The following is a 15,146-nucleotide window of genomic DNA, read 5'->3' on the forward strand; positions in this document are numbered from 1 at the left end:
AGGGGTCCCGCTCGAGCGTAGGTTACTCTGCTCGAACGGACATGCAGACAAAGGTTTCCGCTCGAGCGTAGACTTACCCGCTCGAGCGTACTACAAAACAGTCAAAAGTGCTGGATGTGTGAAAATTACGCTCGATTGGACGCTCGACATCCGCTCGAGCGTAAGACACAATGTCCCGCTCGAGCGTAAATTACCTCGCTTGAGCTGACTTAAAAACAGAACAAAATGTTGGGAGCACGATTTCCATGCTCGAGCGCCAGTCACCCCGCTCGAGCGTGAGTTCAAAATTTAGAATTCCCAGATTTGAACCTCAAGCTCAAATTCAACTCCAAATGTATCAAATTCGATTCCTTTGGGCCCATTTCCTGAAAAATACTTCAAAACTCATAGTTTAACATGGTTCAAACCTCAATTGTAAAAATCAAAGCCCAAAGGTAGTTCAAATAAATCCATTTTCAAACCAAAACTCAAGAACATAACTCAAACATGACATGCATGAGTTTAAACCAATTCAAAGCTTCAATTACTTGCTCAAATGAGTCAATTCCTTCAAAACCAAGATGAGTTCATGGTCCAATGCAAAAATATGAACATGCAAGTGCCAAATTCCATATATTCAACCCCAAAATGCTAGGATATAAGCATGCATGCATGGAATGAACTTTAATTCAACAATTTAAAGTTAATTCATGCCCTTAATCTCTAAACTTCTATAAACCATGCAACATATAACTCGATTACATGAACAAGAAGGTACAATCTCTACCTTAAGTCTTGAATCAAAGGCAAGGAGGCTCAATTATGCAATCGCTCTTCACTTCCTTCAAATCTCCAAACTAAAATTGATGAATTCAAGTTAAAAACACTCTTTTCCTCTCACTCTCTCACTCTAGTCGGCTATGCTCTCAAAATGGCTGAGGAAGAGTTGTGTAATGCAAGACTAAGTCTTAGACAAAGTTTGGTGTAGTGGCCCACTCAAATGGCAAAGTTGTAATTAAAGCCAACATATGTAATTTATCAATATTGATCCAATTTAATCATACCAAATCAGTTTTCAAATAAACACACCATAAAATCACATAAATTCTAATGATCAGAAAACATCAATTGATTCCGGATTCAGCCACCGATAAGGCCTTCAATTCGCAATTTAAACATAAAACATGGACAGATAATTTAACAGTCAAACAGATAGAAATGCATTTAAACTAGTACATTCAATCAGTCAGTTCAGTATTTCAGTCGATTCAATTACTTTTCATAATCAATCTCAGTTTAGCAGTAATCAGTAGGGTTATCAATAATCAGTGGTGAGGGTTATTACACATCAATATGCCCCTCCGCATATGCTTTCTTGTCGTCGATCTTGACCCCAGCCTCCCTAGTTTTCAACGCCTTCTTAAGCTTGGACTCATTGCAAAAACCTTCGCCTCGATCTCGTTGTACTTTACCTCGGACACCCTGGTTGCATCCTCAGCTTTGCTATGGGCAGACTTTGTAGCATTAACCCGATCCATAAACTTGTGAATGCGGGTCTTGGCCTTGTTCAGTAAAGAAAGGAGACTAACAATTTCTTAAGTCTTTTTGGTGAAGTCTTTTTTCATCAACTCGGCGTTGACCGCATGCGAATGGGCATGTTGGATGACCTGCAAGAAAAGGAACAAGTTAGAAAATTGGGCTAAGTATTGAAAAGCGAAAACAGTAAAGGAAAAAGGGAAGTTTAGAAACTTACCAAGACGGAATGCTGCATCATCAACCTAAAATTTTCGTATTGGTTGAACTCACCTACTTATGCCACATCTTCGGGCAGAAGGAGACTCGTCGTCAGAGCGGCGCCGACTTCAATGTCTTTGATGACACTGTCGTTTACTTTCAGAAGTCGGTCGCCCACTTTGATTTCGGGCATCCGAGTGTCCTCGAGGAAAACCTCCCTATCACCTTCAGGGCCAATGGACCTCGGTTTCTTGAAGGGAGGTTCCTTTGTAGATTCGGCCTCAACTGGCCTCTTCCTAGAATCAGTTTGCCTCTTTCCGACCTCGGCCAATTTTGATATTGGCATTTTATCTTCGGTATCCTTCTCTGAGTCAGGAGGAATGGTAGTGACTTGGGCTTTAGCCGTGGCCTTTTTTCCCCTCTTGGGCTTCTAAACAAATTGAAAGGATGGGGTGGACTGAACAGTGATGATCTTGAGTAATCTAGTGAGAAGGTCCTCAGCCACAGTTGATTTATGACCCATATCTTCAGAGGTGGCGGCAACGGTTACTCCAGTGCCTAGTTTAAATGTCGAAAAGGGCAAGTGAAGGATTCGCCGGATCGTAGCTCGGCTGTCTGAACCCTAGTATTTTCGGCTTCGAGTTTTGTCGATTGGAGTGTTTAGAGGTTAATGGCGGTTTTAACGTTGGAATGGTGAAAGGTGTTAGGTGAGAGCCGATGTAGATGGCTCGTTGGCTGGATTAGACATTGACGCCTAATTTGGCCTTAGCGAAGAAAAGGCTGGTTAAGTGGATGTCGATGTCTTGTTCTTTCTAGAGACGTTAGGGAGAGGGGACTGATAGGTTGGCATGTAATTTAGTAGGATGGGGGCCTTGCAGACCTCAACAGGTAGACTAAGAAGCCGAATGAGGTCTCAGCTTGGGATGTATGTTTGGTGAAAGTTTTTTGGTGGCTAAGGAAAAGCTGTAGAAACAATAAGAAAACAGTAGAACAGATAGAATGAACAAAATTGGTAAGTGTTAAGAGGAAGAAGGGCCTTTGGGGTAGCTAAATCCTTGCCCTCATCCTCTCTCAAGACTCCTTGGCGCAAAAAGTAGAGATGAAAATTGTCGTCTGGCGCGAATTCCCAGTTGCCTGAGACAATCAAGTACTAATCTCCAGCGCCTTTGTTAGAGTCAGGAAGGTCGGTTATGAGTTTGTACTTGGTGAATCTGGGTTTGAGGTAATATGTGTAGCCGCTAGTGGATTTGAGGCCACACATAATATAGCAGTACTGGAGGTCGGATAGTGTTATTCTAGCTTTCTGCTGACGTGCCAACTCGGTAACACCGTTGATGACCCTAAAGGTATTTACTGCTAACTGCATGAGGTTAAGCTTGTAAAAGTGGATCACTTCCCTAAATAAGATGTCAAGGGCGAATTTGATTCCACCTTCAACGATAGACACTACAAGGAAAGACATGTAGGTTTCTCTAGGCATGATAGAGTCCTCTCTTCCAGCCAACCTGAGTTGAACGTCGGCTAGAATGGAGAACTCTTGGCGGAAATATTCTAGTTTGCTGGGTGAATCTACTCTCCATTTGAACATAACCATGACCTCGACTAGGGTGAATTTGATATGGTTTACTATTGAGAAAGAGGATTGTATGAGTAAAAAGACCTCGGCGAAATCCTAATGAGCACTAGGGCAAGAATTCTGGAGATCTAAAGAATGTTTTGTTTCAATATTCCCTAAGAATGGTTTCTAACAAGTCCCAAATACTAAATCTAAGCAAGATCAACAGAAATGGGCAAGAAACAAAGACCAAAATCTGGAAAACAAACCAAGAATGTAGAGAAGAACAAGGTTCAAAATCTAAACAAACAGAAACAGAAACATAGATGTGCCAAGTGCAGTGTTATTCGAAATATGAAGCGGTAATTCAAGAACATAGAAGAGATAAGGGCAAACTCAGAGCACTGATAGATTCGAAATACAAGAAAAGAGAGTGAGCTAGTGTACAAGAGTGCGGGAATATGAATAAAGCATATAGAAAATTCAAACAAAAACAAAGCACAAAGTCAAGAACATGAAGAATACGATTGGGACAAGAATGTGCAAAACAAAATATACAAGTCTAAAAAATGACACAAGAACAGACACAAATAGAGGTACACGTCTCCAAAGAACAGTAAAAAGAATACAAAAAAGTAAAAAGGGTTTAGGGATTTACAGAGTAAAGCCGAGGAAACTGGCGCAGGGGTCATGCACACCCTAGTCAAACGATGCCCTTGATCGGAACAAAACGGGAAAATGCTCACCAGAGGTGATGAATAAAGCAGTTACAGAGAGCTTCAATGGCGATTTAAGAGAGAGATCTTAGAGAGACAAAGTCTAAAGCAAGAAGGAGATTGGAATGGCAGAAGTGAAAAGACGGGGGGAGAGAGAGAGAGAGATAGTTTTGCCAAAATGAGAAAAGGCAAAAAAAAACATAATGAAATTTCCTTGGACGACATGCCTGTCAGGCGGCATAAGCAGCTTCGATGTGACTTGATGGCGCGTGATAGGTACAAACTAATAAGAAGGGTACACGTAGAAGAAAGAGTTTAGGCAATGGAGCTTGACAGCTCATGAGCAATAGAGATTCTTGGAATTCTTAAACTAGTGGAGTAATGACCTCAGCTAGCGAAACGATCTCGGTTGAGATGATGATCAAGGTTGGGATGTTGAAAGAACTTGGTTCTTGATTCTTGATGAAGTGGACACTAAGTTCTTGTTTCATGAGGCTGACGAGTCATGATCTCGGTCGAAGGAATATCTCTAGGATGTTGTTTAGCCGACATGTTGGAAGATCAAACGATATAGGTTCCATCACCTTGGTTTGCCAAGGTAATAAAACCTAGGGGTAATTGTAGGGAAGTATTTTGTGAATGATAGCATGTGGCCGAGGTAGTTCCGAAGATGTCGGCTAAAGTGCCACGTGGGTAACTCATAATGCCTAGATGATCACAGTATAGTTGAGGTTTGGTGTAGTAATACCGGGATTATGAGATATTTGGACTGAGGACAAGAGTCCTAGATGACAAAAGACTCTTAGTCCGAATAATGATGAGGCTCTTGAGGAGTTTATCTCTATCCAACCGAGAGTCCAAGATGAGCACTGAGCATGAGACTTCTAGAGGACTAGGTCACTGCTGGCTATAAAAGTGAGGGACCCCCATGGGTCTAAGGTAGGCCTTAATTTGCGCATTAAGTACTTGTGCGAGATCTTTGAGAGATTGATTGACAGACTTGATCGTCGGAGTGCTCCCAATGAACGAACCACTGTAATATTCTCATTTTCTTGTTAGCAGGTGGTTGGCTTAATGTATTTTGCCGTATGCTCTCTAGTTGAGTTCCTTGTTTGGTTGTGTGATCGAAAATCAACACCCACACGTGTATTTGTAATTTGCTAAAAGACAAAAGATTTATATTTCATAATTAACCAAGAATGTTTATGTGATTACAAAAAAATCTTCACTCAAATTAGTTCCACTAATATTGTTTAATATTAAAGGATAGAATGAGAAAGTTAACATATAGGTCACCATTATTAGGGGTGAGCAGCAGATCTTTCGATCCACCCAAACCGGTCGAACCGAACCGATCCGCCACATTTTGGACAGATGCGTGATGACAAGCGGACAGTTGCAGATTAATTTTTCCAATGTGCCTAGTTTTGGACGGATGGTGGATTTGAGGTTCCTTTAACTGCCATTAAACCGCCAAACCGTGAGCAACCCTAATAATTTGTAAGACTTTATGTTTTCAATTTATTTAGATATTCTGTTTGTGTTTCCAATTGAAAAATAATTTAGGTATTCTGTTGTATTTTCAATTTGTTTTCAATTTAGAAATAGTTTTATCAAATGACAAGTGTTGATATTTGGTATTTTTGTGTGAAAAATATAAGGCTCAATTTTGTTATTTTTTTTTAAAATCAAATTAAATAATTTTTGAATAAAAAAAAGTAATGAAATAGTTTGGATGACATATGATTTTCTTATATATATTTATTATTGGTATTTGACAATTTACTTGATAATCTTTTGATTATGTTGAGTTGAATTGTTATCTAAAAAAAAAAAAATTGACAAGTTATATTATGTTCAAAATTTGTAAAAATTTAAACTGCCAAATCGATTCGTATACATCTGCCAATCTGTCCATCCGTTCAATCCGCATCCGTCAATCCGACAGACAGATACGGATTAATTTTTTCTAATTCGCCAATCCAACGGACGGATGGCGAATTGAAAATTTCACGGCCACAATTAAACCGCAAACACCCCAACCATTATTATACAAAATAAAGGACAAATTTGAAATAAAATAATAATAATAATAATAATAATAATAATAATAATATAATATGAGAAAGTAAATATATATACATCATCATTAATAAATTATATATATATATATAATAAAAAAAAATCAAAAAAAGAGGGGAAGAAAAGCCACAAACTGGAAAGAGCTTCTTATATATAGAGAGATATAGATATAGATATATCTGTGCACGCCGACCAAAATTTATTTTTTCATATCGAATACTTCCTTTGATAAAATTGATAAATAAATTTGAATCAGACGCTAATTATCCTTTACATATTTTTTTTGGGCACAAACCCTGTGTCCGTGATATTATCTTTTAGACAAATTATATTTTTAACATCTATGATTTGATCTATATTTTATTTTATTTCCTATTAATCAAATTGAACAGTTTAATCACTATTCTTTAAATCTATTTTTAATTTGATTTTTCTGTTCAAATTATAATTTAAAATTAATGATTTTGAAATACTTATTAGCTTTTTAATGTATACACGTAGAAAAAATTAACAAAAATTTAGAAGTAACAATTAACTTGAAATGAGATTTAAGTGTAGGAATCAAACTATTTAAATTAAAAACAAAAAGAATCAAAGTGTAATTTATCTTCTTTTTTTTTAACACAAAAAATAAAAAATCAATAAATAAAAAGGGACATTTTGTATCCCTATCAGTGAATAGCATTTTGTATCCCTATCAATTTGTGGGTCAGCTCGCCTGTCTATGATACATTAAAAAGGGACATCCCATCACGAGGGATCGTGAATGAATTTGGCACCTATACCACGTTATGCATAACAGATGGCCCTCTTGAGAGCCGTGATTCGGACTAAAACAGATAATAAAAATCAAATAAATTAAAATAATTAATAAATAAAATGTCATATTTGTATTATAATTATTTTATTTTTTTTCATAATTATCAAATTAATTAAAAAAAATTAACTATCATCTCAAATATAATTTTTTTAGTTAAGTAAAAAAAATAACTAAAATAATCTTTTTCTAAACAGGGCCAAGTCTCAGTCCCAAATTTTGGTCAAAAATGGATTGTGGGCGGAAAATTGAAATTGTGTATCATAGAGTTTATATGTAAAATGAATCTGAATGTCAATATTTCTGAATAAATTCTAAATATATTTTTCTAAGCTGGTAATATTTCTCTATACATAATTGTACTTGGGGGTTCCAAGTGAAAATTGACTGAAAAATTTAAGGATTAGGTGTCTTTCTGCTCCCTTCAATTAGATTTGAGAGTTTCTAAATCTGTACTGTCTATTAGGGGTAATATTTTAATAATTTGAATTATTTATTTTATAAAAAAAAAATAGTGTATTTTATTTATACAAAAATCAAGTTATTTTAATAGTTGTAACTTATTCAATTTATTACATTTATTACACACAAAAAAAAAAATGAAAGACAAATATGTTTTTAAAAATAGATCATTCATTTATATATATATATATATATATATATATTGTGAAAAACACAATAAATTGAATAAGTTATGATCATTAGATTGACCTAATTTTGTGTGGAAATGATATATATGAAGTACTCTACAAATGAACGAATCAAATTATCAAAATAAAACTCATGATGAACTCCTCGTACCGTGACAACACTACCTAAATGACAGATTGGAAGGAATGCAACTCTAAATTCAATGCATGTGTAAATTCTAATATACACACTATTAAAAGGGATGTACCATATGACTTCTAATTATGTCATTTCTTCTTCTTTAGTTATGACTCATAAAATTTTTAGTTATGCCTTATATTGTATTTAATTATAACATTTTTTTTTACTTACGATTTAAAAAATATAAAATTATATCATTTTCTTTAATTATAAGATATATATAATAAATACCTTTTTGAGAGGGTGTGTAGCATAGCATTCCCTTTCTAACATCTCTATAAATAGCTTGTTTGGTTGATTATTAAATTGAAAACAAAAGGTGTGAGCTAAACTTGTCTTTTTTCTTTTCATTCCATGCATATGGAAATGGAATCCTCACTACTCTCTATTGAAACTCTAGTTAAGAAGATCAAAAAAGAGATGTTCTCAAACTTTGATCTTTACTCATTTGTTTCCAAATCTGCTTATGACACAGCATGGTTAGCCATGATTCCAAACACCCAACACTGTGATCATCCCATGTTCAGGGGTTGTTTGGATTGGGTATTAAGAAACCAGAAAGAAGAAGGGTTTTGGGGAGAGTCCGATAGCAATGGTGTTCCCACCATTGATAGCCTTCCTGCGACTCTTGCTTCCATGGTTGCACTCAAAAAGTGGAATGTTGGAGGTACAAATATAAAGAAAGGTACATAAAGCTTTTAAAATTGCAATAAATTTAAGTACTTAAGATTTTTATATGTTCGTCTACACTAATTATTCCATGTTCTCTATACAAAAATGCACCAAATGCTTGCAATTTAAATTTTCATTTGTGTTTGGTCCACAAAAATAAAAACAGATTCTGCACCGAAAGTATATTATGTAGTTGAAATTTATTTTAAGTGTGACTCACATCACACCTAAAATGAATTTGGACAAATTATGCTTATAATTCTTATACTTTGGTTATTGTGTCATTTTTGTTCACGTAATTCTAATTAGCTCAATTTTACGTGTGAACTTATAATTTTGTCTCAATTTGATTCAATTACTTACAAGCTTTTATGAAAAATAAGTGGCATATATCATGCTTTTGGGGTACAGGTATAAGCTTGCTCAATTTCGTAAGTACCTCAACTAACTCAATGATAATTTTTCATCAAAAATCAATTAGAACAAACTGACATAAAAATCTAAAATTAAGAGTAAAAATTGAGTCAATTGAAAATATAGAGACCAAGATAACACATGGGATAAAATATAAAAACTATCAGTATAATTTGTAATGAATTTTAATCACACAATACGCTTTCTTTTTATTTTTCTACATTTTATTTTCTAGATATTACTACAACATATAAGAGTTTTAGGATCTAAAAGTTTTTGTCCTAAAAGTGAAATATTTCTTGTAAAATTTATTAGAAAACCAATTCTTATTATCATCATGAGAATCGACACTAAAAAACTATCCCAAAATGTAAAAGAATGACATTTTAGCAGCAAATTTTTTACTCTTTCTTTGTTCGTTGGTTCAATCAGAGGTGTTGCTACCGTCTTTCTTTACTCTTGTTTGTCTTTGCTCTTTCTCTGTTCGTTGGTTCCTCACTAATTAGGAGGTTGGAGCTTTTTCTAACTCCAAGTTCCTCTTTATTGATGTATTTTTACGTACTTTGTATGTGTTTTATCAATAAAACTTTCTTTGCAGATCCAACAAAAAAAAAAAAAAAGGAGCAAAATTTTTAAAATATGATTAATAAATGCACTTAGTAATTCATATGTTCAATTTTGTTGAGAATATACACTTTTGACAACTTATTATTTTGTCCCTAAATAATAATTTTATTTCTAAATTTTTACCTCTAAAATCTTAGGTCTCGTTTGAGAACAAGATATTTTAATAACTTTTAAATTTTTTATAAAAAAAAATATACAAAAAAATAAAGAGAGTGATATAAAAATTTATAATGATTTTTTGATTTTTTTAGTTAAAATACTTACTCTCCAAATTTGTTTTAGTGCACTAAGCATTAATGTTAAATTTCACACTCCTTTATTTTGCTCTTTTTTTCTACTCCGATTGATTGATTTATTTAACAAAAATGCTAGAGACTCAAAAATTCTACCAAAAGTTCTATCAAATGTGGATGTGGGACCTTTATGAGATTCACATTGTGTGGGTCCCACACTTATGTGAGACATTTGGTAAAATTTTTGAGACCTTTAACATTACTCTTTATTTATTTTAAAGATGATTGAAAATATGCTTGTTTGTACATGTCAGGGTTGGCATTTGTTCATGAAAATGCAGAGATGCTTCTTAAAGAAAAACAACACTTTCTTCCTCGTTGGTTTGCCATTGTTTTTCCACCAATGGTGGAACTTGCCCAAGAAACAGGTTTTGATGTTGCTGACAACCTAAATGGAGTATTGTCCCATGGGTTCTACAAGAGGCAACAAATTCTTAAAATGTAATTTGTTTACATATACTTGAAAAATATTCATTTGGTTCAATTTGATTAACAACATGAAAATGACTTACATGCATGCATTTTGCAGAGAAGAACTTGTAGATGACTATCACTATCCTCCATTATTATCTTATCTTGAAGCGTTGTCAACAACATGTGATATTGATCGAGAAGTTATAGCGAAGTACTTGAGCGAAGATGGCTCTCTGTTTCAATCACCATCTGCGACAGCTCAGGCATTCATGGTTACAGGAGATGATAAGTGCAAGGACTATTTACTATCTCTTGTTCAAAGATGTCCTTATGGAGGTTAGATAGCTTGTTGAGTGAAGGCTCCATATATTAATATTGGCGGCATGGTCATAATATTGGCCGATATCGGTGACGAACAGATAATATGGGATGATGTATCAGTAAATAACAGTATATAAAGTCTAAAATATCGTTACATTACGGACAATACGATACATAAATATTTAAAATTTTACTCTGCAGTTTAACTCAATTTGGTTTTTATTTGTTAATTTAAATAATTTGATTTTGGCGTTTTAAATTTAATTTTAATTTAGTCTTTTATTTCAAATCGGCCATTAAAATTAACAATTTTGTAATATAATTATCAGTCTCCCAAGGTATATACATAGAAAATAAAGGGGCAACGACTAAATTGAAACTGAACTTGAAGTGCAGAAACTAAATTGTTCAAAAAACAATAGAGATCAAAGTAAAATTTAAATGAAATTATTAGGGTGAAAAGTATAATTTGGCCTATCTGTAAATAGAAGTTACATATATGTGTATATAAATACATACATTCTTAAAAAATATTTGATTTTTGTGCAGTTCCAGCAATGTATCCCATGGATGAAGAGCTTATAAAACTTTGCATGGTTAATCAAATGCAACAGTTAGGATTGGCTGAGTATTTTAATGAAGAGATTGAAGAAATTTTGTCAGAGGTTTATTGGTAAAAATACTTTTTTGCAACAGTTTATGTGTCAAGTATATTTGTTGTGTGTTTGTCCATAAATGTTATGAACTAACTTTTTTAGATTATTCAAAAATTTCAATTAAAATATTTATAGGACATACGAGAAGCATGAGGCAGAGATGAGAAATGTTAATTTAAATCCTCAAAAGATATACAAAGACTCTTTAGCATTTCGGCTCTTGCGGATGCATGGGTATAAAGTGACTCCATGTATGGCTCTCTCTCTCTTATAAAAATTACATTTGTACTTCTTACATTTTATTTATTGTGTTATTTTAGTCTATACACTTTTAACTAGTTTTGATTTTGACTATTAATTTTAAATTTTGTGTCTCTTTGATTCAATTGACAACACCGACTAGAGTTTTTGAAAGGAAATGATCTCTAAGTTGTGTAAGTTTACCATTCTGTCCTAAAAACATGACGCATGCTTCTTATGTGTTTATTTTCTATCAAAAATTCTAATAATTATAATCAATTGGACAAAGTAAAACAAAATCATAAATTCAGTCATTATCAGGCCAATTAAAATTACCAACAATGCTAGAGGGCTACAATTTTTGTGGCCACAATGGCTCAAAACTGCCAAAACGACGTCGTTTTAGGTGCAAAACATGCCAAAACGACGTTATTTTGGCAATTTTGAGCCATTGTGGCTACAAAAATTGTGGCCCTCAAACATTTTCCTAAAATTACAAGTTTAAAATTACATGAGAACTAAACTATAAGAACTTCTGGTATAATTTTTTTCCTATTTTATATATATGTGTATATATGTGTCAAAATAACAAGTGTACTTTGTGTACAGGGAGATTCTGTTGGTTTGTACATCATGAAGACATCTTGACTTACATTGAAAATAACAGTGGATGTTTCATGAGTGCAATGATCAGTGTTTATAGAGCTACTGATCTTATGTTTTCAGGAGAGTATGAATTAAAGGAGGCAAGATCATTTTCAAGGAAATTACTTGAGAAAAATATGGTGCCAGGATGTGAAGAAGATAATCTTGTTATGATCCCAAACCTTCAGGAAGTGGTAATGAAGGAAATATATTTATATATTTGGATTAATTATATTTTTGGTTCAATTTGAGCCCCGTGATTAAATTGTGTCAATATGATTTTCAATGTATAAGAAGTGTTCAATTCAATCTAACTTATCTAGGAGACACAATTTAAAATTTAAGTGATTAAATTAAAATATTTTTTATACATTGGAGACCAAATTTGGATTAAATGAATGGTGTTTCTTGCCGTAAATTGATATGAGTTCATGCCAATTTATAGGCTGAGCACGAGCTAAGTCTTCCATGGATTGCTAGAATGGATCATCTTGATCATAGGTTTTGGATTGAAGCAAACAATGTTGATGCTCTTTGGGTTGCAAAGGCCTCCTTCTATAGGTATACCAGTCACTAAGTCCATTAACAAGATCATTAGTAGGCTAAAACTGGTTGTAAAAATATTTCTAGCATTAAAAAAATTCAAATTACTAGGTTATCGTGTCTTCAAAACAAGAACCTAATGAAGCTAGCTGTGGAAAACTACAAGTTTCGGCAATCAATCTACCAGAACGAATTGGAAGAATTGAAAAGGTATGCACAATATTTCGTTACCTGTAAACCAAACATTGAGCTAGTAATGTTCAAACATAATTTTTATGCATTGTGGTCTTATCACTTTAAAAAAATGAAAAATAAAAAAATAAGAGTCATCGTTTGAGCTTATAATTAGAAAAAATTCACTAACACATCATTGTAATTGGAATTTATGTATCAAAATTGTTTGTGCGTAGTTTTTGTTTGTATAACATTACTAATTTCCTTAAGTGCTATATTGATGTAATATCGATGCCATGGATATATAGGTGGTCAAAGGAACGAGGTCTTAGCGATATGGGGTTTGGAAGGGAGAAAACTACCTATTGTTATTTCGCGGTGGCTGCTAGTAGTACTCTGCCACATGATTCTGTTGTTCGACTATTAGTTGCAAAGAGCGGAATACTTATAACAGTTGCAGATGATTTTTTTGATATGGAAGGTTCTATAAAGGAGTTACAATGCTTAACTGAAGCAATTCAAAGGTGCAATCCTCTTATTTTATTTTTTAAAATTATTTGATTCTAGTACCCATCAACTCATTCCTTACATTTTCTATTTGCAGATGGGATGGAAAAGGTTTAATTGGCCATGCTAAGATTATCTTTGATGCACTTGATGATCTTGTGAGTGACACGGCGAAGAAACACCTCCATCAAGAAGGAAGTGACATAACTGAAAATCTTCAAGACATTGTATGATTTATGTACTCTTTTTCTTTTTGATATTTGTCATCTCTAATATGATTGAAGTTTGAAATAATAATTTTTCACAAAATCAATTCATGTACAACAGTGGCGAGAAACATTTGCCTCATGGATGGTGGAAGCTACATGGAGCAGCACCGGATATATGCCATCATTGCATGAATATCTGGACACTGGCATGACCTCTATCGCTGCCCATACCATGGTTCTACCGGCTTCATGTTTCTTAAACCCGAAATTACCAAATCACAAACTCAAATGCTGCCAGTACGAAACCATTACAAAATTACTCATGGCTACAACACGATTGCTGAATGACATTCAAAGCTACGAGGTAATTTAACAAATCTTCAATGCATATTAAAACAATACCAATATAGACTGTTTGGTTTTGAATTTTTAAAAACAGTTTTTTGAAACAGTTTTATAAAACAATTTTTAAAAACAGTTTTATAAAACTTGTACAAAAAATCTTTAAAAATTCATTAAATACAACAAAATATAAAAATTTATTTTTTAATATTTTTTTTTTTTGTATTCAATGACTTTTTGAAAGTTTTTTGCATAATTTTTGTACTTTTTAAGTGTATCTAGATTAAGTGAATTTAAAAACTAAAATAAAATTATTAAAATATTTTAAAAAATTACTAAAAATAAAAATATACAAATTAAAAACTCAAATAATTTTTAGAACCTAAAAATGAAACAGAATATTTTCTAAAATTTCTCATATCGTGTGTGTACTTGCAGAGAGAGAAGCTAGATGGGAAAACGAACCTTGTATTGCTCCACTTGAATAGGTCTCGACAAGGAGAGATTGAAGATTCGATTGCATATGCTAATGAGATATTGGATGAAAAGAAGAGAGAGTTACTCAAACTCGCTTTGATAGATGACTTAAATGATTTGCCTAAACCATGCAAGCTTCTCCACTTATCATGTCTAAAAGTCTTTCAAATGTTTTTCTACTCTACCAATCTATTCGACTCCAACACGGATCTACTTCATGATATAAAGAAAGCGATTTATATTCCTCCAGAATATCAAATTCATAAACCCGTGAAGCCTCTACTCCCATTATTTCCTTCCAAACTGGAGAAGAAATATTCAAAAACTCAGTCTCATTTGATCAGAACTTTCAAATATCAAAGCACAAGAAATTTCATTGGACAACACTTTACAAGGACTACTTCTAGAGTTGGGTACGAGAAAATGGTCATTTCACCAAAATTCAAGTTGTGCTTTGCATGAATTAGTTCATTATTGAACTTCCTACATATTCATTGCAGTTTTTGAGATATATAGCTTATGATTGTACTTGTATCACTATTGTGCAATATAGCACGAGTTAGTGAAAATAAGAGTTCATGTATTCTACCATAATTTGGGATGTGATACTCTCCAATATATGATAAGTTAACCTAGTCCTAATTTAAATTCAGCTTACTTTTTCTTTTCTTTTCTTAAACAAGAACCTAGTATTTTCTTGATTAGAGCCATTGTCACTTTTGAAGCACAACAATCTCACATAATAATAATACAATGCCAACACAAAATTAGAGGAGAGCACTCGTGCATGCACCTAAAAAGAGAACATCGAAAAGAAAAAAAAAATACTATGAAATACAATAGACATAATAATTTAAGGTAATTCAGCTAATCCGTAGCTACATCTCCAAATAAGTAA

General features: G+C 33.3%; 1 protein-coding gene across 1 annotated transcript; it reads left to right on the plus strand.

Moving 5' to 3' along the window:
- The first annotated feature begins 8,011 nt into the window (after positions 1 to 8,011).
- Positions 8,012 to 14,851, plus strand: LOC114318211 ((E,E)-geranyllinalool synthase). Its single transcript, XM_028265069.2, has 12 exons — positions 8,012 to 8,399; positions 9,975 to 10,161; positions 10,250 to 10,470; positions 11,005 to 11,128; positions 11,247 to 11,362; positions 11,961 to 12,190; positions 12,442 to 12,557; positions 12,651 to 12,749; positions 13,022 to 13,237; positions 13,318 to 13,447; positions 13,548 to 13,793; positions 14,210 to 14,851. The coding sequence occupies exons 1-12, from the start codon at positions 8,069 to 8,071 to the stop codon at positions 14,708 to 14,710; spliced, it is 2,517 nt and encodes an 838-aa protein (XP_028120870.2). The 5' UTR covers positions 8,012 to 8,068; the 3' UTR covers positions 14,711 to 14,851.
- The last annotated feature ends 295 nt before the right edge of the window (positions 14,852 to 15,146 follow it).

The sequence above is a fragment of the Camellia sinensis genome, chromosome 9, assembly GCF_055761805.1.
Source record: "Camellia sinensis isolate YWXY chromosome 9, ASM5576180v1, whole genome shotgun sequence".
Lineage (NCBI taxonomy): Eukaryota > Viridiplantae > Streptophyta > Magnoliopsida > Ericales > Theaceae > Camellia > Camellia sinensis.